At 40.8% G+C, this 27455-nt stretch overlaps 1 protein-coding gene across 1 annotated transcript; it reads left to right on the top strand.

The window, feature by feature from the left end:
• Nucleotides 1-1328: 1328 nt before the first annotated feature.
• Nucleotides 1329-26601, top strand: EXOC3 (exocyst complex component 3). Its single transcript, XM_086469158.1, has 12 exons — nucleotides 1329-1500; nucleotides 5481-5700; nucleotides 6905-7586; nucleotides 12669-12786; nucleotides 15571-15696; nucleotides 17255-17355; nucleotides 17855-17965; nucleotides 19473-19623; nucleotides 20973-21095; nucleotides 23664-23825; nucleotides 25085-25212; nucleotides 25675-26601. The coding sequence occupies exons 1-12, from the start codon at nucleotides 1357-1359 to the stop codon at nucleotides 25844-25846; spliced, it is 2238 nt and encodes a 745-aa protein (XP_086325284.1). The 5' UTR covers nucleotides 1329-1356; the 3' UTR covers nucleotides 25847-26601.
• Nucleotides 26602-27455: the final 854 nt, after the last annotated feature.

The following is a 27455-nucleotide window of genomic DNA, read 5'->3' as shown; positions in this document are numbered from 1 at the left end:
CCAAAGGGAAGTTATTTACCATATAATGTTATGCTCAGCAATAAAAGATGGAGTAGAGGAAGAAGAAAGGGCGGGAGGGGTTGTTGGCTTCCAAGGTGGCCGTTGTTCAGACTGGCTGGAGCATTAGTTTGCCGATGGGAGGTGGTGGGCAATTTCCATTGCTTCACTTGTTTTTTGTTCTTTTGGTTCGAGGCGGGAGGTGCTTCCTCTTTCCTTCAACTATCAAACTGTCTTTCAATCCACGTGTTTTCTCTTCCAGTTCTGTGCGCTTGGTGCATTTCTTCATCAGAGCACTATTCTGCTGAGGTTAAGTGATGTGCTGGATATATGAAGGCAGGCTGCTTTGAAAGTAGATGCCTGCTTTCAAGGAATGATATGGATCTGAGAGAGCACAATCTGTAGTTGTGGCAGCAGAACCTAAAACGTTCTGTCTGATTACAGCACTGAAGACATAAATGTGGGAAAGGTTTTGGAAGAAATGAGGAACTCCATATGTGTTCCTTGGAGTTCTGTGAACACCGTGTTCTTGCATCTTTGGTGACTGGGAATCCTCCCTGCTTTCTGTTAGTAGCTTGTGAAGCTTGAGGGAACAGGTCTGGTTTGCTTACCTTTTCTGCATGCTAGTTTGCATGCATGTCTTGACTTCACTAGAAATTCTGCTGGAGACTTAGGTGAAATCCTTGATTAATTTTTCCTCCCATCCCTACACCGCTGATGGACTGATACTGTGAGAGGAACTGAAAACAAGAGTAGGAAATAAAAAAGTCATCCAAAGTGGAAGTGCTTTATAGTTAAATCCCTGGGCGTAGAGCTTCCACAGCCATGTTTCTCTCCACTTTTGGTAGCAGATTTAACCCATTGCTGCAGGGGGGTTATGGTTCTCTCAGCTCCACCAGATTCGAGTTCAGGAAGAGTTAGGATTTTTGCTTGGACATGCTACAAGGTTCCTTTATGCTTGTGACATTCCCCTTTAAATAGGCAAACTTACTCTAGGATTAGATAGAACCTGGTTTTTAAATGAAGATGTGCTGTTCTTTGTTGCCTTTTCTTTTTCGATACGAACTTACAGAGAGCAAGGTAAACACAAAACGGTAACCAGAGAACATTTCAGGTAGACTAAGAAACAGAGTTAAGTGACTTTAAATGTGATCCTTGTGGAATTCCGATTACTGCTGTTTGTAATGTGGTCTAAGGAGGCTTCTGTCAAATTGCACTGGTTTTATTGCCAAAGTTAGTTCTCCAGTTGTTAACTTTGAAATGACACATAGCCATCAAATGAAAAAGTATTTTCTAAAAATGTTATATTTCTTTTCAGTACTGTTAAATTATGAAGGCATTTTGAGGTCCTAATCGACAATGGAGGAAACAGACAGGGAAGCAGTTGCAACAGCTGTTCAGAGAGTGGCGGGAATGCTTCAGCGCCCTGATCAGCTGGATAAAGTGGAGCAGTATCGCAGGAGGGAAGCTCGTAAGAAGGCTTCGGTTGAAGCTCGACTCAAGGTACAAAGTTTCATAAACCTGAGTGTCTTTGGTGCAGCATGAATATACCTTCCTTTTTTTCTTTTTCCTTCCATTTTTTGATTCCACATTTTCATCCAAATAGTTTTAAACCATGGACTGTTAAGTTGTGCTCTGTGTCCAAACCAGAAATTTTGCTTCCTGAGAGTAACACAAACTAATGCTGTACATCTTTCTGAAATTTTATTTGAGCTTTTCAAGTGTCCTTATGGCCTGTAACTTCTGCAGTTTATCAGTGGACGGCTACCCTCGTGCTGTGTAGCCTGTCAGCCAACAAACCTTTGTCTCAATGACTGAATGCTGAACTTGTAACAAAAAATTGTAACATAAAGTTTCGTCTGAAAAAAGTCTCTGACCTTTGCATGGGTTTATGGAAGGTAGCTGAAACCTATAACATTCTTGTCTCTTGCAGAAGTGTACTCACATGGTTTTCCCCCTCCTTTGCATGTGTACATGTGAGTGCACACACACAGACTTCACCTGAAACAGCAGTAAGGTCAGCCTGTGTTTAGGGTCTATACATTACTGAGTTCTCTGTTTTCTTCCCTCACTGGTACGCACTTGCCAACAGTCATTTTAGACCGCTATATTAAGTAGTTGGAGTAGAGCCTTGGAAAAGTGTTTTGGGAAATATTTTTGGGTTTACCAGGTCAAAATGGCTGGTATGCACTGTATCTAATCTTATATTTCAGAATAGGTTAGTTTCTGACAACTGTTTGATGGCTCCTTCATGGTGGGAGTCTGCATGAAGAGAGCCTGTCTTCTTTCACAGTGAAAAAATCTGTTAGCAAGTGACATGTTAACTTTTGTCTGTAACACGGAAACAGAAATTTTCCTGATGGCTTGGACTGGGTTTTCCAGATTTAAGGCAGGAGGCATATAGTAGAGTCTATTAATAATGGATCAGCTGTTCAGTTACTGTGATCTATTTATAATATATGAGGAGAGTCATTTGCCTACTGCCTGTTTTAGTGATGACTAAACATAACTGTATAAGTTTTGATAATTCCATAAATCCACTTTATAGCCTATTTCCTTGTCACTTTCCTTAAGTTACTTTAACTTCAGTCATCTATAGACAGTCAGAAATACCTGTTCCCAAAAGAAATACAATACCCCTTAATCCAGTCAGGATGCCTTCCTGAAACAGGTGATGGTTAGCGATGCAGTGGATAGCAAAGCAGTTTTTCCCCATAAGAATTCTGATAATGGATGGGAGCACCTAGAGGATGCAGGAAATACTCTTGCTCTGTATTTAAACTGTGTATGTGTATGGTGTGGAAGATGGAGAGCCAGGGTCATCAGGATCATCAGCCAGTGGAGTTGCTGACTTTGCAGGTTGGACCACTGTTGAAAAACCTCCGCTGCTTCATCTCTGTGAATGAACACGTGGCAGATCTTTTAGGGTGAACATGTTGGTGCTTCTTTCTGACTGGATATGCTTTCGTCTTTGTAACTTGCCTCAGAAGAACCAAGATAATCAAGTAAATCAAGGGTGAAGAGTAGAAAACCCAGGTAATAGTTGCATGTTGCAGGGGTGAAGCAGCAGAGAAATGAAATGATCTTCTGCCCAAAAACCCAGCATCTCCTCCAGTTGGTTATCCTACTCCTCTCTCTATATCCTCTCTCAGATATTTAATAATGTCCATTTCTTACATCCTTCTTGCATTTCTTCCTGCATTTTATAAATTCTTAGAGGAAAAACTGCTTTGAAATGTGTCAAACTCATCTGCTTCATGTGTGAGACTGAGGGCAGTTAGTGAAGCAATATTTTTAAGGATTGGTGCAGAACTTGGAAACAATGGGTAGATAAGCACCAGCTAGCGGTGTAGGCTGGTACTTCTGGGCTCTGCAGTCAAAAATGTTGGCAAAGAGCTGCTTGGACTGTATTCCAGAGCCTGAAAAGTTACGGGCATTGACAGCCATCTTTGTTTGCACTTACTCAGTCAATGGGAGAACTTGGGTTTTAGTTTTCTCTTACTCTGTAGAAACACTGTATACATATCCCAGGAGAGTTCCTAGGACGTGGGTTTTCCTGAGTATAAACGTGCTTGAATCCTCTGCCCTTTGATTCTTAGCTGCTGTGCAATCATGAATTTGAACCACAGGGCTCTGGGGAGACCAGGCAGCCAGGATCCTGGTTCCATGGCTTCGTGTGGAGGGCCGTCACTTGAAACGAGATAAAAGTGGTTTTGAGCCCCGTTCCTAGGATGGCTTGGGTTTGTTTTCTTTTTTTAATACAGTGATGGTCAGTCCGATCTAAGATGAATATACCTTCTCGAAAGCAAAGTCTACAACGCTAGGCCATGCCTCACTCCCTCCTCCCCACCTCCTCTCCTGGCCTTCACTGACTATTAGAAGACAAACTGAACATGGGGGAATGTTTGTTATTAGAATTTTCTTTGGCCATTTGTGTCGGTGGCCAAGATCAGTGATTGCTTCTGTTTAACATAATTAAGGTTTTGCAGAAGTTAACTAGGCAAAAATTTGAATATATAGTGCTTGGAAAACCTGTCTCAGAAGAAATTGAAATGTCAAATCAAAAGTATTGAACGTTTAATAGTAATGTGACTTTTTTTAAAAATACTTTATAGTTAGCTTCAGTAGATTGTGTTTGAGTATCACATTGAATGTTCAAGTATCCTAATTTCCTCAGTTCCTGTAGGGGAAAAATGTGTTAATGCAGCAGTTCTGTAGACGGATATTGTATAAAAATGCCTTACCACTGCTTGATTGTACTGAGTCTGACAGGAAAGTACATTTTTATCGATAAAATCAGCATGTCATAATTTGAAAGTGCATAAATAAGAATCACTTCTGGGACTTTTCCCAGTACATTTAAAACACAATAAATGTTGTTCATGGTTACCAGGATTTCCTCTTTGGCTTCTAGTATCAGACAAAAAGTTCCAAAACTGCCCAAGCTTTTTGGCCGTAAAAGTATGGCAAGAAATGTGTTTTGAGCTTAGCAAAACCATTAGTGCCTCTTTACTGGTTACTTCAAGTCCTTGAGATGTGCAACTGAGCTTTCACTGGTGTCTTGCCTTTGACTTGTCTTTTGAAGTCTGTTAATTCCAGTTTCATTTTCCACTCACCTGATTTCATCTTAGTCACATCTTCTTAGAAATACGTATATAAAAGCATGCTGTGGGTGTGATCCGTTTTATTTTCACTCAGATATGCACTATAATGCCTTTTCTGTAAGGTGTCTGGACTGTCAAATGATATTCAGGACTAATAAGCTATTTGAAGAGTCATTATTTCAACTGTCACCTGTCACAAGAGATAACTGTATTAATAACCTCTCTTTATGCCAAAATAATCTAGTAGTTGGATAGTTGGTCTGGTTGTTGATATTTCACAGTGTTGAAATTTACTCAGTTTGGGGTTTTGTTGTGTTTTGTTTTGTCTGAATTCCTCTTGAACGTCTTTCCTTTCAGGCATGATAGGCCAGAGGGGTTTTTTTAGAACATATCAGAATTTATTTCTTTTTTTTTTTTAACACTTTCAGTTGCCAGTCAAAATTTGTAATTGCTTTAGTAAAGTGCTTTGTGAATCTGTACACACCAAACATTCTGTGAAACATCTGGATCAGCTTTCTTCTGATATCCCGCTTTGAAATGAGTTTGTGAAGGAAAGACAAAGAAATCTCATTCTGCCTTCCCATAATCCTGGCTTCATGTAGATTTATGATGGTGATCCATCTGCCTAAGCTCTAGGTGAACCAGTTGTATCTAGTTTTAAAGGACCTAGATACAGCTTCAGAACTTCAAAAAAAGAATATGTGTGCACACACTGGATAAGCTACACATTTCTAGTAAGCTGTAGTATCACCTTTTCAGTTTTTATTTTCCTCTGAAAATGTTAGATACCGAAATGAAAATTAATTCTTGAGAAATGTAGCAAATGCAGAACTTAACAATGGTTGATATGAGTTCTTTCTCTGTTTGTTTGAATTTAAGGCAGCAATCCAGTCGCAGTTAGATGGAGTACGGACAGGTTTAAGTCAACTGCACAACGCACTGAACGATGTAAAGGACATTCAGCAGTCTTTGATAGATGTCAATAAGGACTGGAGACAGAGCATCAACACCATAGAAAACCTCAAGGATGTTAAGGACGCTGTAGTGCAACACAGCCAACTGGCAGCCGCTGTGGAAAATCTCAAGAACATCTTTTCAGGTAATCTAATGTTCTTGATGTAACCCGTCACATACTGAAAGCACTTCAAAATGGTACTAACAGCTGTAAGGTTGGTGAGTAACGTCAGGAACTTTAAACCTCACTGGTTGTCAAGAATTAAAGAAGAATCACCTACACATCACGTTCAGGGAAGTAGCTGGTAACCATTTAACATATATCGAGTCGAAATTGTGCATAAGAACTTCTAGTCTGGCCTATCTCATCATCAAGCACAAGTAACAAAGAAGCTTCTTGCTTGCAATCAGTAGCAGGGGTTACGTGTTTAGTATTTACATGCAATGTAAAAAACAAAGAACAACAAATTCTGTATGTTCCAATGCTGAGTTTTTTGGGGCTGTTTTCTTTTACACTGATGAATGCAACTGAGACAATAAGCCTTTTCTGTTCTGGCATTCTGAGAGGTTTTTAGCGTGAAGCATCTCCCCCTGGCATTGTTAAGCAGTATAGTTGATGATAAGTTCAATCTGAGCAAAACAAATGTTTTATAAACCAAGTGGTTTTCATCATGATTAATGATCGTGAATAACTGTCTTTTCAAACCTTTTTTGGGTTGGCAGTTTTATCACTAACTGCCTTTTTTTCAGTGATAATTTTTCTGCTGAGATTTTTCAGTTTTCCCCCACAGGATCCTAATCCTCTTCTACAGTATTCCTCAAATACTGAAAAATAATAATAAAAAATCTTCTAAATAGCTTAGCACAGGTAATTACCCCTGTTCTTCTTTTGTGCCTTAGGCAGGCAAAAACTGTTCCTCAGGAAGGAAGTAAAATTCTGTATTTGTTGAGTATATGCAGCCTCAGGTTCAGCAGGGTAAGTGACTTTTAGTCAGGCAAGTTAAAAGCCTTTTGTGCAAGATGGAAGAAAGCGAGTACTGCCGTGTGTATCATCGTCGACTTTCATGGATTTTTTTTTAAGGGGCTGAGAGGGAGAGAAAGGAAATTACATTCTGTTTGGCACTATGATCTTTGTTTAGCCACTGATCAAAATGGAGCACTGTAATTAATAATGTATAGAGATACATAGCTTTTACTAACGATTTTTGAATACTTCAAAATAATTTCCTTCATTTCCAGAGAATTACTACAGCTTCTTTCCTAGTGCTTTTATTGTCTTGTATTTATTCTTTGTATTTTGATTGTGGTGTTTTACTCTCTCTGTTTGTTCCTGTTCGCCTGCCTTTCAGTTCCAGAGATAGTCAGGGAGACCCAAGACCTGATTGAGCAAGGGGAACTTCTGCAAGCTCATCGAAAACTGATGGATTTAGAGTGCTCTCGTGATAACCTGATGTATGAGCAGTATCGCATGGACAGCAAAAACACACATGACATGAACCTCATCCATACATACTTTGGGGATATGCAGAAACTTTCGGAGGAGTTGGGAAAGCAGCTTTGGATGGTGGTTCAAAGATCTCTTGTTACAGTCCGTCGAGATCCAACCTTGCTTGTTTCTGTCGTTAGGATAATTGAGAGGGAGGAGAAAATTGACAGACGCATGTTAGACCGGAAAAAACAAACTGGTTTCATACCTCCTGGCAGACCAAAGAAGTGGAAAGAAAAAATGTTCAACATTTTGGAAAGAACTGTGAGCACACGAATTGAAGGCACTCAAGCAGATACTAGAGAGTCTGACAAAATGTGGCTTGTGCGCCACCTAGAAATCATACGTAAATACGTCCTTGATGACCTCCTCGTGGCCAAAACCCTGCTGGATCAATGTTTTCCTCCACATTATGACATTTTCAACAAATTGCTAAACATGTACCATCAAGCTTTATCCACCCGCATGCAAGAGCTTGCTGCAGAGGATCTGGAAGCGAATGAGATTGTTAGCCTTCTGTCCTGGGTTCTAAATACATACAAAAGGTAAGGTCCCCTTCTCTTTTATGTTAGCAGTCGTTGAGAGTAAGCCTGCAAAACACAGTTCATGTGCCAATATTTGCATGTCTAATAACATATAAGAAGATAAAACAAAAGACAGGTAATAGTAACTTGCTGGTTTGGTGTTTGTTACCCATTTTCCTTTCTGGAAATTGCTCCTTAAAGCTTGTTTGTATTTTCTGATATGTGATTTTGAGTTGTTTTGTAAGCTTAAAGTTTTCATGCCGTTAAAGACCTGCTTGAAGCTACAGTGACTTTGTGTTTCTGTGCCAGTTTGGTGAAGTATTAGGAAGACCAGAAGGACTGAGAGCTCGTGTGTGAAACAAAATGTTTGTTGTTGGCCACAGCCCTAGATCTGTGTGGTTATTAACTTTCTATTGTTCTTTTTTGCAGGGGTTGGGAGTGTTTCAGTGTTAATTTGTGATTGTTAAATGGAAAGAATGTAGTAACTTCCTTCAGGTTTTCTCTCATGACTGTGTGGCGATTTGTTTATTTAGCAGAATTTGTGCTTACAGGTTGCCTCCTGTGGTACTCAGACGCTTTGGGTTGTGTGATTTGTTGGAATAACTGAAGCATTCTGTCTTTTTTTTTTTTCCTTTCTTCACCCTCCAGGTAGAAACAGCTCAAATGGCAACCGCTTAGTTTTTGCTGGCATGTAGTTACTAGAGCAACTGATTTGTTTGGGGAAAAAAGTAATGCTAGCCTTTGTGTGGCTCGTGACTGTAACCCTGTTCTCAGTAGCTGGCACTGACCCAGAGCCTGTGCCGTGTCCCCTTCTGCTGTCTTCGGTTCTTCAGTCTCTCTAATTCGCCAAATTGGATGCTTGATAGGTTTAGAGTATAATACCGTAAAGCAGATAGGTAGGAGATAATGCTGTTCTGTAGAAGTTGTATAACCAGCTTTAAGATCCATTTTGTTCAGAACTCTGTGCCTTGCTCTGCACTGCAAAGTTCTTTTCTTCCCCACAAGAAACAATCAGGAGCTTGTCGCTTGAAGTGAAGTACTAATGCGTGCTGACGTACCCGTGCAGGGTGTATGAGAGATGCAGCTACTGATAAGGAGCTGAGTTCATTGAGCTCTTCTTATTTGTTAATAGAAGGCCGGAGGAGTAACTCCACAGTGAATGAAAATCAGAAATATGTGAATCCCTCTACCTTTGGAGGCATGGCCTCCGCAGATATCCTGCTCCTGCGTTCTTCATTTATGTCCTGGGGCTGATGTTCCAGTAGAGCCATTCTTGGTCTTAAAATTGTCCCTCTAGCCTTCCCCCAGGACGTGGGGCAGATGGCTATTGAGTTAGCCAGTTCAGAGCTAAAGCTCTCTCGATCCATGTGTTCTGTCGTAGGAAGGGCAAAGGAGGGGGAGCAAAGCCAGCGTTGCGTTTATTTGCGAAGCAAACCAATCCAAAAGGGCTCCCTCCTGCTAAAGCAACCTCTGTGGCTCACAGCACCTGAAGGCAGAGCTTTGTAAAGGAAGTGAAACGGGGAGAGGAGTGGGCGTGTGGTACAAGATACCCGAGAATGCAGTTCTGCCCTGTATATCCGTGTAACAAGTGTGATGGAAATCAGAGGAAATATCTCAGGAAAAAAACTAAGGCTTTGAGTTTCTTTCTTCTCTTAAAAAAAAAAAAAAAAATAAAAAGCCTGAGAGGGCACTACAGTAGTTGTGTTGTTATAGAGTACAATAAACCATTATAAAACGGATGATAATTAGCTGTTGTGTACGTTTGTAGTGGACAGTGGAAGAAGAAATCAGCTCAGGCTTGTGAGTGGGAAAAGTGAAGTGCTCAAGCAGGATATATCTGCGGAGCTTACCAAATCTCTTAACAACACAGTAAACAATTCTCTGTAGGGATATGTTTATAATAAACTGTGAAGGAGGACGGCCTATGTGACATCGTAAGAACTGTGTTTCTGTGGTATTTCACCCTCTTTTTTCCCTGTATGAAAAGTAGGTTCTAAAGTGCTGTTACATTCCTCGTTCACTTCTGTGGAACACTGTGGTGGGAGATACTTTTGTCCATTCTAATCCTCCTCTACTTTTATTAAATGTAATTGAATATTAGAGGGAACGTGTCAGTTTGTATTTGCATGTTGCAGCTGCACTTCAAAACCAGATGAGAAAATACTGACCAATTAAGAGAAGCATTGAGGTGTTTTTCCATGTAATGAATGGATAAGAAGGCCACGCATAACTTCGGTTTCCAATATGTGCAGGATAAGAGTTTTAGATACCAGAGCGTGTCTTGGAAGCTGTTAGTAGAACTGTGTTCAACCCGTACCTGAGAAATGAAGTGATGCTCCGTGGGGAATAATAGCCTTTAGTGTTCGGGTGGGGTGCAGGGTTGCTGTGCTGGATGTAGTTCTCTTTCTTATTTAAGCCAGTGAGAGCTTTGGTAACACACTGCTGTTACTAAATCTCTACTGGGTTGGGACCAGGAATCTAATCTGTGTTTTGGGGAAAAACGTAAGTCTTAAGATCCTGATGCCCATGTTCATAACATCATTTTATCAGATACTGACTAAGTGTTGACAGGAGTTACCAGCATTGCTACAGACAGCGTCAACAATCTTCTCTCCGAAGAGCAGAAGGAATGGTGCTACATATCTAGCTGGGTGCTGTCTCTGGATCGAGTACCTCTTCTTACAAGATGGAGCAGGATTCTGGCAAGCCTGGCATAGGAGAGAGAATAGAAATGTTTATTTCCAGATCATACAGTTGAAATTTCAACTTGATTATAAACTTTTTGTTGGAGGGAAGTAACTCCCCTACAGTTAGAAGCCTCGTGACGCCTCTAAAAGTGTTGTCTGTCACTTTGTTTCCCCCAGACACTTGGGTTGTGGCAGTTGGGAAGGAGAACTTACGTGTAGGGAGAATTTTTGCCTTTGGGTGCTGGAGGTAGTGAAGCCGAGAAAACTCACTAAGTGTTATTCAGCAGGGATTCTTTATTGCGGCGCCGGGCAGCACGGGGGATCGCTCCTTCCATACGTGCATGCCCAAGCGTTAGGATGCTTGCCTTATTTTTACAGCTTTCATGTTTATTCCTTACATTTCTAAGAAAAGGTTGGGTTATTCTAATTATTTCCAGGAATTCATTAACATAAGTTCCTCCCATAGTCTCGCCTCAGTCCGTCCAAGTTACACCCCCCATCGGGGGTCCTTGGGGATGAAGGTCCAAGTCTTCCTCCTGGCTGAACTTTTGAACTTGTCCTGTGGCGCATGCCCTGTATCATCCTGGGTCTTTTCCAAACTACAGGACCAGCTCTTGCTCGCTGCCCTCCCTGTTTCTTCTGCTCAGTCTTCTGTGTTCCTTGAGCCCCACAGTCTGACTGGAGGATTCCACCTGGTGTCCTTCGCTTGGCGCATTCTGCTTCATTCTTATCTTTAAAGTGTTTGTTAGTCAGTCCGCGATGGATCTATGCATAAGGGTCAGTACAAATTGGCCTCCCTCCCTATCTCTAAAGGCTGCTCAGCAGCACTTTTCTAAAAGCCAGTTAACTAAAAGCTAGTTAGCCACTCTTTATTCCAGTAGAAGCTTGTGGTTTTTAATTTGGGGTTTCAGTTGATATGTTTTGAGAAAGATTTAATATCTCTGCGGCCTTGTGAAGTAGGGATAATGGTGGTAAAATGAGGCTAGAAATACTTTTCTGATAGGGTACAGTGCCATAAACAGCTTCTCACATTTTCCCTGAGTAAGCTTAGAGCAGGTCCTGCTATTGCGTGTATTCTTTATCTAAGCAGCAACAGAACAGAATTCAGTTTGCTGAAGAGCTTGAGCCACTTAAACTATCTTCAGTCTCCTTTCCTATAGGCTCAGGAAAAGGCTACAGATGTCAAGTGTTCAGCTGAACAGTAGCTTTTATGGTTTCAAAGACAAGAATTTTGGGTTTGGAGTAGCTCGCCGTACTATATTTTTCTTAGTGCTGTGGAAGCACCACTATGCTGACTCACTGCGTGTACCCAGAGAACAACTTTAACTTGCAGAAATACACAAGCTAAACACTTGTGTAGGGTTTTTTTTTTTTAATTTGCTGGGGTTTTTTTATAGTTTCCACTGCAAATATAGAATTTGTGGCTTCCTCCTGAAAAAGCACGCTAGAAATGGACTGTGAAACAATTCACGTTATTATGATTGAATGTATTTCCATCAACTGTTAATAAAGCACACTGTGAAGAGTGTGGTTTGGAGTTATTGATTTCTTTTTTTCTTTTTGAGCATGAAATATTAAGAGTTCTTGGTATGTTGTGCTTTGGCGTAGCTTTGCTTTTTTGTTCTAGTTACACAAGCAGCTCATTATATAATCTTACACAGATGCAAAATATCACTGTAAAGTATTAATTTTATATAATCCTTGTAAAAATATTTTTGAGGGTTGTTCCAGTTTCTTTCTAACCCTATAAAATCAAGAGTTTTCCTTTGCAAGCACGTATAGCTACTGGTGCTATTAGAATACAGTACTCTGAAGTGCACTTTTGATCTGGCATGCGAGATGCCTCCTGCTCTTCCGTTAGGTGTGTTCCCTGCCAGTACAGGAAGCATTGGTATATTTTCTTTTAGTGTGTTTTAGCCTTGATATGGATGTGATACAAGTAGCAAAACAGAAGCTCTTTTGAGAAACTCGCAGGAGAGTGTTTTGTACTTTTCAGAATGTGTTGTCGGTCATTACCTCTGAAATTTAAGAGACACATAAAAATGTCCCCTAGTAAGATCCTTCAGGTTGAACCAGTTGGCTTTTGTTCGATCCTAAGCAATTGCTAATTCCTGTACATAAAAATTAGAAACACATGAAAAGGTTGAATGTTTAAAATGTCTGCAACATTTTGTTTAGTATATGCACGGCTGTAGCTTTTACAGCCTGTTCTTTGTTTTATATAGTTTTATGCACATTCCTTGTAAATGCATTTATTAATGGCAGTTACTATTAAGAACTTTTAAAAATGTGTAGATATTGGAAAATTGCCCCTTGCCGTGGTCATACCAAAAAAGCTGCATAGTTTTTAACTTTTTATCTCATTTTTCTTTACTGATTGGCAATGTCTTTTTTTCTTTTTTTTTTTTAAACTCAGTGCAGAGATGATGGGAAATTCAGAACTGTCTCCCGAAGTGGATGTAAATTCTCTGAATCCTCTGATTTCACAAAACGTGGTAGACCAGCTTCTCAGCAAGTACATGTCAACACTTACTGTGAGTAACAATAATGCAAAGACACCTTCAGATGAGTTTATAGCTGCATTAGTGCCTTAGAGCTGTTCCTCCATCAGAGGAAACTGATGTGACAGATGTGAACTCGATGTCATTACTTTTACAAATTTTCGTGTGGCATGGGTAGGCTTGTTTATAAAGTTATAATCAGAGGATTTTATAGATGTAAATCATGACATTTCGAGGAATAGTTATGCTTTACAGACCATGTTAATCATATTTTATTAGAAAGGAAGGAATTCCAGCGTTCACAGGTCTAAATTCGCAGTGCTGGTACGTTAGGTAGTACTGTACAGTTACAAGCCACTGAATGCAGCTTGGTCCCGATAGTAACTGCCTCAACATTGGATACAGATGTGATCTTTTCAAGGTAATCGGGATGTTCTTGTTTGCCAGTTTGATTCTTTTCACAGTCTTTTTTTACCTTTCTTGCCTGTCGACTGTATGAGCCTAATTTCCTTTTGGGGGTGCCATTTCAAGTGCATCTTCAATATATAGACACTGCTGCTGGTTATCCTAAGAGTCCCTGGAAATCAGGCAGCTACATGGCCAAGGAATCAGTATGTGATTATCAGGTTTTTAAATGTATTTTTCTTTAAAGATCCGCTGTTGATTGCTTCTCGGACTGGATGTTGGGGTAGTTGGAACTTTGGGCTTGCTGTTCTTCCATTGTTTAATGGAATTCCTAGTCCTCCTGGGTTTAAGAGCTCTGCCAAGCAGAGAAGGGAAATTTTTTTTGCTTCTTGGGCTGTGTCAGCTACTAAAATATGTCCAGCAACAGCAACTACTTGGATTTGATACTCATCACAATAATGTGAACCGATCTTGTTGGGTCTCAAGGAAGTTGCCAGTAGAGTCTCTGCTTCACATTAGCTTTACTAGGGCTTGTATGCGAGTTTTTCTGCTCTTACCTTTAGGACTGTTGGCTTATTTTCTCAAGTAACTTTTTGGGCTTGACTCAGGAAGTACCTTTGAATTCGTTTTGTCCCCTCTTACAATGAAAAAATATACCTATGCTGGTTTTTCAGAAATGTTTTTTTCCCTACTTATTGAAAAATACTATGTCTAGAACACTGTTGTATTTATAATCTAGAAGTAGAATAAAGCAAAGCTGCTGTTCTGTTTAAACACAGAGTGGTTTTCTTTTGCTGGTTTTGATTTTTGGCTTTTTCTTCTTTCCAAAGTAGAAAATACTGAAACTGCCTATTTGTTTCACAGGATTCAGCCTGACCTAATTTTCTACACATCCCCACTTACATTTCTACTTTATTTCTTTTGATGTTGTGTTTCAAACTGTTTATAAACAAAAAATAGCTAGTTCTGTTTGAGTATTTCCTAATCGTGACTATCAACTTAAATATTGATGTTTAAGTCAATAAAAATGTCTCATTTTCATCAGAGATAACATGATAATAGATTTTAACAGATTTCTAATAGATTTTTTTTTCCCTGAGCACCTCAGCTTGAAAAAAAGTTCTTGTAAATGATGACCTTAAGGTGAAAAATGTTGATGTCCCCAGGCTGATGGCTTAAAAGATTAATTCTTCTTTGCAAATCGTGTCTCATCAGAGCAGTTCTGTGCTTATGAGGGAAAAAAGACAGTACGCATCGTTTCACATAATTGAAGACGGTACTGTAGGTACTTTGCAGATACAGCACTTGACAGGCCGCTCACTGTAGTTGTAAAGGGAGGAAGAAAACTACAGGTCTGTGTTTCCTCAATGGCCTTTCTTGTGCAGGAAGATTGAAACAGAGCTTTCAGTTTCTTCCTTTATCCTGTCTGCTGTAGGAGTTTTGACCAAAAGATACTGATTTAATAAATTTTTTTTAAAAAAGTAAACATTAAAAATGAAAAGAAAAAAAAAAAGACATACTTTAGGCTTTCTTGCCCTTTCTGTACATGCCTGCTGGTCATGTTGAATTTTGAATGGCAGGGCACACTAATATACCCGTTGTATGTGGGAAAGAAGTGTGAACCTTTGTACTACTAGGGGTTTTAAATAAATTAACAAAGTGGAAAAGTGGCGGAAACCTTAAACCCTTTGAAAACACAGGAGTAATTATTCTAGATAGACAGGAGTCAACAAGTCCAATTACATATTTAGCAAACATGCTGGTCTGTACGACCTACTCTTGCAAATATGTCCATGGTATTTGACATGTGGGTGATCAGAAAACTGGCTTGATCTAAAAACAGTTGTTCTTAATGTCTCTTTGCTGTATAATGCGCTTGCCGGATGGGAGGAGAACCAACTATTGTATCTCCATCACTATTTCCTGCAGCAGTTAAGTTCCAAAAAGGCAACTTGTTTAATCTAATCCTGGAGTTTTGTCCCCAACAGTAATGAGCGTCAGTTAAATGTAGGTAAAAGGAACTACAAATAGATATGTGCTAATTCTCTTCAAAATTTCAGTTTGAAACCTAAAGCCTGAGGCTTAATAAATGCTGCCAAGGTTAGTATAAGTGTTGATTCTGACAAGCTGACTTGCTCTTTGTGTTTGGAGCACTCCCCTTCCAAAGTGTGCCTAAGCTGGATTCAAACTACATCATTAGTTTCCCAGTACAATCCCTGCTTTGTCTTTGACAATGCAAATTTTGATTTGTCTGTTACCTATCCTGTAGGGCTGACAGGAGTGGTCAGCATGACCTGTGACTATGTCACTCTTCATTATGAAATGGCTGCTATTCCAAATATTGTAGTGGGTTTTTTTGTTGTGTAAAATTAAAAAAATCTTATCTTTTCTCGATTGCTTTATTTAATGTAGTCTAACATCATTGGCTGGCTACGAAAAGCACTGGAGACAGATAAAAAAGACTGGATTAAAGAAACTGAACCCGAAGCAGACCAAGATGGGTACTATCAGACTACACTCCCAGCTATTGTTTTTCAGGTATAAGAGAACTTGGTTATTCTAGAAAATCTAGAGAAGCAGCACATGGATTTTGGGGAATGGAGGGACGGGAGGGGGAGACCAAACTGTTTGGAATGCCGTTGTTTCTGTGTCTATTGAAGTATAGTTTTATTTGTAGAGTTGTTAGTTGGAGGGGTTGTTTCTCTTGAGGTGTTTATTTGCCTATTTCACTTTAACACTTAGAGACTTTAGTTCTTTTTATGTGTAGATTAGAAACATATTTTTCCCAGGCAATTTAGTTGATATTTGTATTTAGTTAGCTGCTTTTACTTAAGTCTCTTCATGTAAATTTGTAGTATAAGCCTACCAGATGAGGTGTTTGTAAGTTATTAGAATATTGTTTGTTAATGTGGTGCCAAGATAGTTAGGTGTCTGTTTGTTCCTATAAATTATTCATTATTCAAACACCTTAATACTGGAAAGAAAAGTTCTGTTGATTATCAGAAATGTCGCTGTTTAAACACCACTTCTGTTAACATTGATGCCGGTCCAAATTATTAAATAGCTTCAAAACAGAAAAGATAAGGCTATTTCTAAGACCTTAAGGAAAAAAAAAAAAGCCCACAAAAAAAGAAACAAACCAATTTGCACCATCCTGTTGTTGGTAGTAGAAATGGGATGTTTTTAAAGTGATCTTTATCAACCAGAAAATGTCAGCTTATCATGCTCATTTTCTAATTTTTCTTTCCAGTTATAGTGTTAGGTACCTTCAATGAAAGATAAATGGTCTCTTCTTCCTGCATGTGTTTCCCACTTTTTTATACCGGGATTTCTGCTACATTCTTTCACATTTGTATTAGTGCCAGGGTTGACGTCACCAAATCCTTTTCAGCTGATGTGTGATAGCCAAGAAACTGGTGGCTGATTGGCTCTGGTGTTGTACTGTCAAAGGCTGCAGTGCTGAGATTTGTGTCACAGCGAAACTTCCAAAATCATCTCAGCATAAAAGCAGCTTGTGTTTCCACCTGGCTTGGTACCCTTCCTTTCCAGTCCCCCTCCTCTCAAACGCAGTTCCCTGTAGGCCACCCCCATCTTGTGCCCAGTTGTGTTTCTAAAGTGTAGGGATCCCTGCTACTTCACTAAGGTGAACTTACTGCTGTCATGTATGGGGAGAGCGAAGGAAATCGAGTTATGAGATTATTCATTACTATCTGCAGGAGCTGACCCAAAAACTTTGATCCACTGTAAAGCCAAATTCCTAATGAATTAGAAATATTAAGTACTTTTTTTTGCTGAAGAAAGAATGCAAGGAGAGAACTGCAGCATACATTAAGGGTTGTCAGTAATTTATTAATTACGCTTATGGAAGTAATGATTTTTGGTTTAGTCAGCAGCAGTTGTCTGGGCTTGTTTAAAAAAAATACAAAAAACCCCAAAACAAAACAAAAACCCCACACCCAACAAACCAACGAACCCCAAAAACAAAAATGCATATGTAGAGCCAGTCATAGTGAGAGTCTCCAACGAGGCAGGAGTTCTGTCTTTGGTTTACCACTGTTAAAGGCCTCTCTTGATAACTAAATTATTTTTAACTTAGATGTTTGAGCAGAATCTTCAGGTGGCTGCTCAGATAAATGAAGATTTGAAAACAAAGGTACTCCTTCTATGTCTTCAACAGATGAATTCATTTCTAACCAGGTAACATAACTTTTAAACTATAAATGCTTTATCCTGCCTCAGCCTCTCTTTGTTCCTACAATTCCAATGCTTGTTTTTCCTGTGGATGTTTCTTTATTGCTTTGTCTTTCTCCTGTCACATCCATGCCAATCAAGCTTTTCTTCCCTTTCCTTTTCTTGCTTTCTTCCTCCCTTCCCCAGTTTCACTGCAGAAGTTCTTCTGTGCTGGTGAGTGGCAGTTTCAGTTCCTTTCTGCAAAGTGCTCTAATTTTTGGAGTCAGTCCCGCTTTCTATTCTATCTCAAACTTGTATTGTCTTTCTCACAAGCCAGACAGAAAACACCTCCTTGGTGGGATTCTGCCCAGAACAGAGAGACTAAACATCACATGAGCAACCAGCCCTTTGTAAAATACTTCTAAATACCTGACAGGCCCTTATGGAGCATTTGGTCCTACAGGTTTACTGAAGTTATTACAGATTTCTGTCTGTTTAATGGTGCCATTCCTTGTATATGTTACAGGTACAAAGATGAAGCACAGTTGTATAAAGAAGAACATCTTAAAAATCGTCAGTATCCTCAATGCTATGTTCAATACATGATTGCAGTCATCAACAACTGTCAAACCTTTAAGTAAGTCTGCGTGTTCTTGCAGTATTGGGAGAAAAATAAGTATTGGTGTTTCATTTGTGATACTGCATGTTCCCAGGACCTTCTGTTCTTTTGTATGCAAAGAGGGTTTCAGTTAGGATAGTTCAGCTGCCTAAACAAAGACAAATAGAACAGAATCGTTCAGGTTGGAAAAGACCTTCAAGGCCATAGTGCCCACAGGTAACTAACACTGCCAAGTCCACCACTACACCGTGTCACTAAGTGCCACCTCTGCCATCCTTTAAATGCAGCCGGGGATGGTGACTCGGACAACAGTTAAATATATTGCTGTTTTTAAGAGACAGCTATTGTGATTGCTCTTGCCTTTGGCAAGCCAAGCCATCGCCCCTCACGGGTGAAAATCCACTTGTAATTCCAAAAATTTCATTGCCAAAGAAAAAATTATCTTTGTCATGGTTTAACCCCAGCTGGCAACTGAGCACCAGACAGCTGCTCGCTCTCCCAACATCAAGGAGGAGTTGAGGGGGTTGGGGGAGAAGAGAATTGGAAGGGTAAGAGTGAGAAAACTTGTGGGTTGAGATAAGAACAGTTTAATAATTTAAATAAAATAAAATAATAAGAAAAAATTGTAATGAGAATGAAAATAACAGGGAAAAAAAAGAGAGAAATAAAACCCAAGACAGACAAGTGATGCAAATGAAAAACAATTGCTCACCACCAACCGACTGATGCCCAGCCAGGCCCTGAGCAGCGGCCCCCGACCAACGTTCCTCCTCGCTTATATGCTGAGCCGATGCCCTGTGGTACGGAATATCCCCTTGGTCAGCTGGGGTCAGCAGTCCTGGCTGTGTCGCAGCTTTTTGTGCACCCCCAGCCAACCTGCTGGCACAGTGGGGTGAGGAGCAGAAGAGGCCTTGGCTCTGTGTCAGCACTGCTCAGCAGCGACTAAAACACCCCGAAATTATCAGCACTGTTTCCAGCATAAATCCAAAACACAGCCCCAGACTAGCTGCTGTGAAAAAAATGAACTCTACCCCAGGCAAAACCAGCACGATCTTCAGCTTGCAGAGTTTGAGACAGTCATTTCAGTTAGTTTGCCAGGGGCCTGTCATCTTCTCTTACATTTGATCTCTTTCAGCTCACCTTCAGGCAGTGTGATCGAGGTGAACTGAACTGGGCAAAAGTAAAGGTAGAGCTTGCTCTGAGAATACCACAACAGGAGAAAGAAATCCTCATTGCTCGTGTTTTCAGTGTTCAGCCATCCAACCCCATGTTCATCTATGTCTGCTGCCACTCTCAAGTACACAAATCAGCAGTAGTTTGTTACCAACATACAAGTAGTCCTGGTTGATCACACTAAAATCATGCTGGAAAGTAAATTAAGGCTTCCAGAGCAAGCAGCAGGCATTATTTCCCCTTGCAAAAAGACGACTGTCTAGTATGTCTCTTTCTGTGTATGCACTCCAAAATTGAGTAGCAATGAACTTGTGCATCAGCAGATGACGAAAAGCGTTGTTATTTGTCACAGAGAATCTATAATCAGTCTGAAAAGAAAATACTTGAAAGTTGAAATGGAAGACACGTTGTCAAGCAGTCATACAAGCATGGATGCAACTTTAGACATCATTGCCAAGGAAGGATGCTCTAGCCTGCTAGATGAAGTCTTCATGGATTTAGAGGTTAGAACTTTTTTTCCCTCAGAAAAGCAGAAGTAGTAGTTTATAAGGAAAAATAATTAAGGAATGATGAAGTCTTTTGGTTGCTAAAAACATATAAAATATGTGGTGTGCTCGCAAAGTGCCAGTAAACGTCAGTACTGTTCTTCACTGGTGTAGTTTGCACGTAGGAGCCTGAAAAGTTGCTTAAGTGTATTTCACAGGATGACTTTGGGCAGGTGCTTTGTATATAGTGAAGTTTTCTAGCAGATTGTACTTAGTCTTAGGTAGTTGAGTGTTAAGAATTGTTTGGGAAACCTCTGCGGATGTTCTCTTTGTACAGGTGCAGTGCACCTCTCATTAGGATAGGTAATGACTCTGAAGGTGGGCCCTTTCTGACTGATAAATTTCCACGTTTAAGAATTCCAGCTTCTTGTACAGAATCCCTCAGGGGGGAAAAAAAATAACTCATTACTAAAAAGCAATTGGGAGTATGGGGAAGGAGGCAGGGAAATCAGAGAAATAGCGGGGGCAAAGAAAGGTGCTGCAGGGCTTGTTAGGTTTGTAATAGTATTTTGAACTAATGTAAGCACCTGGAATGACTCACATGGAGAAGGATGTGGGAGCAGTGTTTATTTTAAACTTGGAGTTCTTAAGCAAAACCTTTATTGCTCATTAACTGTGCTCATTGTGAGAAGAAACCCCATCTACTCTTAATGACCATTTTGAAATTCATGAACCTCAAGCTTCATGTTACTGTTATCATTTCTGAAATGCTGTGCTCTAATATGTAAAGGATTTTTCCTCTGGGGAGAACAACACAAGATGGGTATGTAGATGGAGAAAATACTGGAATTATATATTGTGGCGTTCTGGGAAAGGAGTAAAGCATATAGGCGCAGAAAGTTTGTGTGGCCATCAAAGAGGAACAACTGAGTAGTCAGAAGCAGTCCAAGAAATCAAGCGTGAAGTTGTATTATCACAGCAGTTTGAAAGTTCTTCATATTTAAAATCAAAATCATCGGCACTTAGGCCAATTTTGTCCTTGGACCATAATTTTTTAAATTTAGCGTAGACATTTAAATAGAAAAACATAACAAAGGGTTTTAGAGAACTCCTGAAACCATTGCTCAGGTTGGTGCAGGTGGTTTGCAGACGCACCCAGTGTGTGTCAGGGTAGCGCTCTGCGGCAGCTGTCACTCCGACAACTGATCACCTCGTTTTCCTACACTAACTGCTTCTTCCTTTTGAAGGAGTGTGGGTCAGAAATGTATGACACTTCAGATTGTCTTCTGTTGGGTTTTTTTGTAACTGCACTGATATGATGGAAGCGTCAAACATTTGTTCTGATCAATCGTTTGTTACCTTCTCAGCCACATCTCAATGAGCTGATGACAAAGAAGTGGTTGATGGGCTCTAATGCAGTGGGGACTATCTGTGTCACCGTGGAGGATTATTTCAATGACTTTGCAAAAATAAAAAAGCCTTATAAAAAGGTAGGTGCAAAATATTCTATGATACTTTGCTAATGTACTGTGGATATCGTGTTGGTTTGGAAGATCTGAACATTGAATGGAGTTCACAATTGGAATACAGAAATTGGAATTGATTCATCACTGGAAATGAAGAGTTGTTCATAATCATATTGCAAAAGTCTGAATCTAATATTTCCTTCTCATCTTTTTTTGTTCACAGCCATATCATATTGTCAAAGACAGATCAGAGTTGCAGATTTAGTCCAGAAAATGTATTGGTGTATTACTAGATTGTATTCTTACCAGCTTGTACTTTTCTGCCTCTCGTCAGAAGTTTGTAGTCAGATAAAATCAGCTCTTCAGAAACTATTTTTGCTGACCTGCAATTACTTTTTTTTTTTAAATAAACACACATTCTGTAATCCCTGGTTTTAATATGTACAATGAGGTATAGTTAAATCGGTGCTATAAGGTTTAACAAATGCATAACTCGGGTTTAAAGCGCTGTTACAGCAGCATGATGTGCTAGGTTAGGTCATTTATTCGCCCCCGCCCCCGTGGCCTGTCAAAGGATACCTGGATATCCTTTAACCTTTAGTATTATTGTATTTGTTTTCATCCTTTACTGAATTAAAATCAGGTTTTGTAGTTAAGATAGCACGTCTTAAGTGATTGCCTAAGATTTCGGAAATGCTTGAAGCTAGGAAGATCAGGATTTAGGTGAGGTCTTTGAACAAACTCTTACTAAGCAGAAATGCTTAAAAGTCTCAAAATCATATACTTAAGTCTTTCTTACCTTAACTCTTAGAGGGGACTGCTCAAAGTTCCTCTGATGACCTCTTAACCTTCAGTATTTGCATCCTAGAGGCCTCATTATGTGAGTAATACGCATTTTCAGTCCAGAAAAAGTACACAAAAGAAGTGAGGTCGGTCCCAGATTTATATCCATGGAACAGCTTTTTCCCAGATACGGTTTGTTACTGTGAGGTAACAGAGCTTGGCATGAGTTTCTTTAAGTGTTAATACCAATCTCTGCAGTCACATGTGTTTCATCATGTAGTGCTTATTGCCACCTTATGGGGAGGAAGAGGACAAACGCATTTTTTGGCATTCATCATACCTGCCACTCCACTGTCTCCCAGCACGGAAAAAATCTGCCACACCAGATACCGTATGTTCTAGCACTGAATGGGACACACTTTCGTTTCCCTGGTTTGGGCTGGGATTTTTTTTTTTTTCTGGTTTTAAAACATTCTTGGTTAACCCTGTTTTGAAAATCCAGTTTTTAAAAAGCCACGTGAAGAGAGCACCCGCAAAAAGACTGTAGCCCTGTGGGAAGGACGCTGTTCTGGAGCGAGGGGGATCTGGATCCTACAGTTGTTCTGCTTGGCTGTTTTCCTCGGGTGTAAAGTGAATGCCCTGTCATCGGGGTGCTGGCTCTTCTGGAGTGTTCCGTTGTAGTTTTTGCTTTTCAGTGGGACAGGGTGTACATGTCAGGCTCCCACAGTCTCTTCTGTGCAGTTAGTTTTCCTCTCTGTGACTGGCGTCAGGTCCACCAATGCAAGAGAAGCTGTCCCTGCACAACCAGTAAACTCTGATATTTCTGCACAGTCCTGAGAGCAGGACTTGAAATCGTATTTTCTTTGTCCTGGATGAGGGCTGTGACTTCCAATACTTTGCAGTCTGTTGTTTTCTCTCTCTTTTTCTTTTTTCTTTTTCTTTCCTGAAACCTTTCTCCAGAATTTTGACTGAAGAACATGTGGATTGAAACTCAAACTTCAGCGATATATATACACTATAAAATATGATTAAAAGTTTGTGACTACCTGTTATTGCAGGCTTTTCCTTAATCATAAGTAACTTTGCCACCGTGCTTAGGGGAAAAAACCCACCTGAGGACTTGTAAGGAGAGTCCTTGAATCCCACATTAGAGTTGAAAAAGCATATAAAGGTTTTGGGTTTTTTGTTCCTTATTTTCAAACCTCAGCATTACTCTTGCACCAATACCAGATGCTTCCCTTAGTCACCAGTAGCTATTTCCTATAAAAAGACAAGTGCAGGACAGCAAATCAGTCAGGGAAGCTGTGAGAAAGCGGTTGCTGTGGGCTCTCCAGGTTTACCAGGCTTGACCCAGAGCCCAGACAATGCAGGCAAGGCTTGCAGTGCTTTATGTGACACACTGGAGTTTTCCAGCAGAGCCTCTGTGATGGATGGCTGGTCGTCCCTTGCCCAGATATAAAGAGCAAAGCCAAGCACAGCTTTGTTCTGAAGATCATCCAAATTATTTCATGTTTGTTCTTCTAGCTTTGATGCTCCTCAAAAAATAACTCGGTCGAGTCATTAGAGATATCTTGGGTTTGTTGTTTCCCTTTCTCATAATTGGCACATCCTTCTCATTAGGGAAGGACAGAGTTTCATTTCTGTGAAAATCTAAAGCCACTCAGAATGTGTAGCATTAGCAAAAGCTGCGTACTGGTGATTAATGGCAAACACACATTTCAAAGCCAAATAATTGTTCAAAGACTCAAAATAAAATAATGGCTACGTTGGCAGGTATCACTGGCATAATCCACCACCTTTTTCTTTCAGACCATGACTATCGAGGCCCATCGGAGAGTGGTTGTGGAATACATCAGAGCCATCATGTTGAAACGTATCTCTTTCAAGAACGCGGAAGAGAGAAAAGAGGGGGCAGAAAGAATGATTAAAGAAGCAGAACAGTTCCGGTTCCTGTTCAAGAAGCTTGCGGCTGTAAGTGTTTGCTGTGGGTGATGCTGTTCACCTGAACAACCCCGCGTGTTTACTGCCTGTAAAGGCTAGAGACAGATCTCCGTGCCTGCAAAATGCTGGGTGGCTTGTGAGTATCGAAGATGCCAGCTGAGGGCACGGAGTTTCTGAACACAGCCAGGGCTGCTGCTGAAGTTCCTGAGCCCAGGATTCTACTGCTGTGTGTTCGTTCATCCAGCACTCTGCAGCTGAATATTTGGTTGGCACCCTGAGTTCGTAGCAGCAAGTGAAAGAAGCAAGCAGTTGTCTCTTTAAAGAAAGAAATAATTGGGATTTGCTTTTCCTGGCTGGAAGAAAGGACGATACCGCATCAAACAGATGCAGTTACTTATTACCCGAGTAGCATGCAGTGTGTTCGTTTAGGATCAGCAAGTACTTTGAAGTGCAGCAGAAATGGAAAAGACAGGCCAGAAAAGGTGTTCGAGAAACAATGTACAAGACAGGCCTAAAACGAACACTGAAATAGCTTTTTTTAACTGCATAAGGAGCAGGAGTCTGCCGGAAAGAGGGCCAAGGGGTGACAAAATGCAAAAAGAAGGCAGAGAAAGAGAAAGCCTGAAAACCTGGGAGGGTGGGGAAGGGGCAGCGTTCATCTCTGCTCACTGTGGAAGATGTTGGGGCAACTCCTGCATCAGAGTCCTTCGTTTTGTGGGATTCTGTGTAAGATCTGTTTGGGATTAAGGCACGGACAGAAGAGGTTATGGGATAAATTAAATGAACAATACCACATTGGCAGGAGCAGATGACCTGGAATTAAGAGCGCTAAAATAGTCCAGGGATTAAATAGGAATTACAGTTCAGTTGATCAGTTGTTGAAAGCTGCCGTGGTGGCCAGATGACTAGAAGGTCGGGGCCCAGTTTTTGAGTAACGTTTCAAGAGAAATCTATGAAAACAAAAGCTATTCCTAATGTTTGTGCTGGCACATTAGCAAAAGTTAAAGGCTGGAACCTGTCACCATGTGGATACAGACGATGTGTGGTATTTAAGACATGCCTTTCTTTGCTGATATTCTGAGGGCAGGTCTCTGGATGAAGAAGAGGGCAAAGGCTTATGGTGACAATTCACAAGTATTTTGTTTTCTTAATGTCTGAAAATTCAGGTCTGTGGGGAATTCAAGAGCATTGTTGGACAAAATGCTAATTAAAGGATTGTTGATAGATATTGAGTGGGGATTGCTTTTCTTTGGGGGATTTGTATTATTTGTTTACTTTTCATCTTGCAGGGCTCTGGAGAGGACACTGAAGGACTCTGTGACATCATTGAAGCCATTGCCGAGGTTATCAAGCTAACTGATCCTTCGCTGCTCTATCTGGAAGTTTCAACTTTAGTCAGTAAATACCCAGATATCAGGTAATTCTCTTTGCCCTCAAAATTAAGATAGATAGCATCATAGTTGTTGTAGTCTGGGGCGAATTTTAAAACAGTGTGTAAATGTGCTCGTATTTTTCATACTTTAGAATGTAGCCACTTTCTTATGAAAAATAGTAATATATATAAATATAAAAGGTATGTGAGCTGGACTAGGAGGCACATGCACTGATGTACTCAGTGGTATAGCAAAGGAATAATGAAAATCCTTCCATTCTGTGTTTTGGGAGGATAAAATAGATTTTAGCATCCTAAGAGCAGCCAAAGTAGTGCTTTATATTGAGCTGGAAAAGCCAGTTGTGAGTGACTAGAGATCTGATGAAGAGCTAAAGCACGTGCTGAAGCTGAGTGGCGGGATTGCCAGCTAAGTGATGATATTTCTGACAAAATCTTACTTGTGCAAAGTTTCCCCCTAATGCCAGTTCTACCCTTTCCCTTTGGCAGGGATGACCACATCGCAGCTTTGCTGACGGTGAGAGGCGATGCCAGCAGAGACATGAAGCAGACTATCATCGAGACTTTGGATCAAGGCCCAAGCCAACCAAACCCAAACTATGTGCCAATTTTTAAAGAAATTACAGTTCCTACTCTAACTGTGCCAAAACTTCTTAAGTAACTGGCAGCTCTGTGTTTGCCTGTCCTTACTGGTCTGGGATCAACAGGTTTGAAATACTCGAGGGCCAATTTGGCAATGCCACTTCACGTAAAGTTCAATATACGCTGATACTTGCTAGGCATGTTTCTTTCTAAAGACTTGGATGTGGGAAAACGCGATCAGATTTGGGAAAGGTGATGGATGTCAAGGTCGTGTTTGAAGGAGGAAGCCTCTAATGGCCAGGGAGCTGTTCCCTGACCCGTCTTACAGCCGATTTTGCCGTCAGCAAATACGTTTTTCTCGTGGAATATGTTTGCACGGTGCCCTGCAAGGCCGTGTCGAAACCAGAGCTGCACCAGCGCTGGTCGTGCTAACACCCATCGCTCACCAGACCTCAGCGACTCCTTTAGAACTGCCTTTCTGTGGCACTGCATGGAGCATGTATTAACGCCCTCCATCCACTTTCACGTTATACTTTGTGTATGTACTTTGGTGTAAAATAGTTTATTGCAGGAAACTGAATTATGAAATCAGTTTCCTGACTTAAAGGACTGCACAAAATTGCTACCGTGCAATTTGATTATGGGATGAATAAATAGGGACATATGAGGTACAATTTTTTTTCATTGATTCACTAAAAACAGCACATAAAGCACCACCAGTTCAATAAAATGTTAAACTACTGCTCTCTATTCTTTGCATCCTTATAGATTTAAATCTTCGTTTTGTTTTGTTTGATGTGTGAATAAACTCCGGATTGAGTAGTTTTCTGGAAATGTGAGATACTGGTTTTTATTTCCATGGTATTTTCAGGGCAGTGCTTAAAGGTAATTAATTCTCAGTATTAGCTGTTCTAATTCTAAAATATTACTAGAAAATTGGGAATTTAAAGTGAAGGCATTACCTGTTAGCACCTGAACAGAGCTGTCAGAGGTAATTCCAACGAAGACATGAGCCTACTCTGTTCTGTTAACGTGCTGGAGTTTGTGTAGTTGGCTGTGAACACCCAGACCTGGTGCCATTTTGCTGTTCGGCTCCTTGCCCCCGAACAGAGACGTGCCAGCTCAGCAGTACAGACCACGGAGAAAACAAGGTTTGGGGCTTTTTTTCATTGAGACCGTGTCCCAGAGGGTGGGGATGGTTCAGCAGAGCACCAAGTTGTACCTGAGGGGTGCTAGCACGGACTGGAGGCACTCTGGGTCCCACGTGATCTTACACCCCTCCCAGACAGTGCAGCCTCGGCTGATTTTTGGAGGGTTGTGTTCTGTTTAGAATTATGAAGATGATGCTAATTTGGCTCGTACTTCAGTATCGGTCTTGTGGTTTCTGAGCTGCACCTGAAATTCTTGTCCTGTCTGATCAGGGTGTCCAGGGCCAGCAGTTCACAGGGCTCTGTCCCTCCCTGCGCCCCCTCCTTCCCCTGCAGCCACAACCCTCTATCTCAGGCTCTTTCCCCCCGTGACAAACCACCTCCCCAGCGCGGGGACCCCTTAGTCTCTCAGGGCGGCCCCGTCCCTGCAGACGCCCCCGCGGCCTGTGCTGGGGAGCACCGAGTCCCCTCGCCCCCCGCCCCTTGGCCCGGCGGCCGAGCCCGCGGAGCTCCCCTGGGCACCCCCGGGGGTCGCTGCCA

Source organism: Leptosomus discolor, chromosome 8 (assembly GCF_034619465.1).
Source record: "Leptosomus discolor isolate bLepDis1 chromosome 8, bLepDis1.hap2, whole genome shotgun sequence".
In the NCBI taxonomy this organism is placed as follows: domain Eukaryota; kingdom Metazoa; phylum Chordata; class Aves; order Leptosomiformes; family Leptosomidae; genus Leptosomus; species Leptosomus discolor.
Note: the sequence above shows the minus strand (reverse complement) of the source record. Positions and strands in the feature narration are given on the sequence as shown.

Excerpts from the sequence above, each read along its gene's own strand:
- EXOC3 (XM_086469158.1), top strand. The coding sequence starts at position 1,357 with ATGGAGGAAACAGACAGGGAAGCAGTTGCAACAGCTGTTCAGAGAGTG. Across the intron at positions 23,826-25,084 it reads TGTTCAAGAAGCTTGCGGCT|GGCTCTGGAGAGGACACTGA; the intron begins GTAAGTGTTTGC and ends TTCATCTTGCAG. Across the intron at positions 25,213-25,674 it reads AGTAAATACCCAGATATCAG|GGATGACCACATCGCAGCTT; the intron begins GTAATTCTCTTT and ends TCCCTTTGGCAG.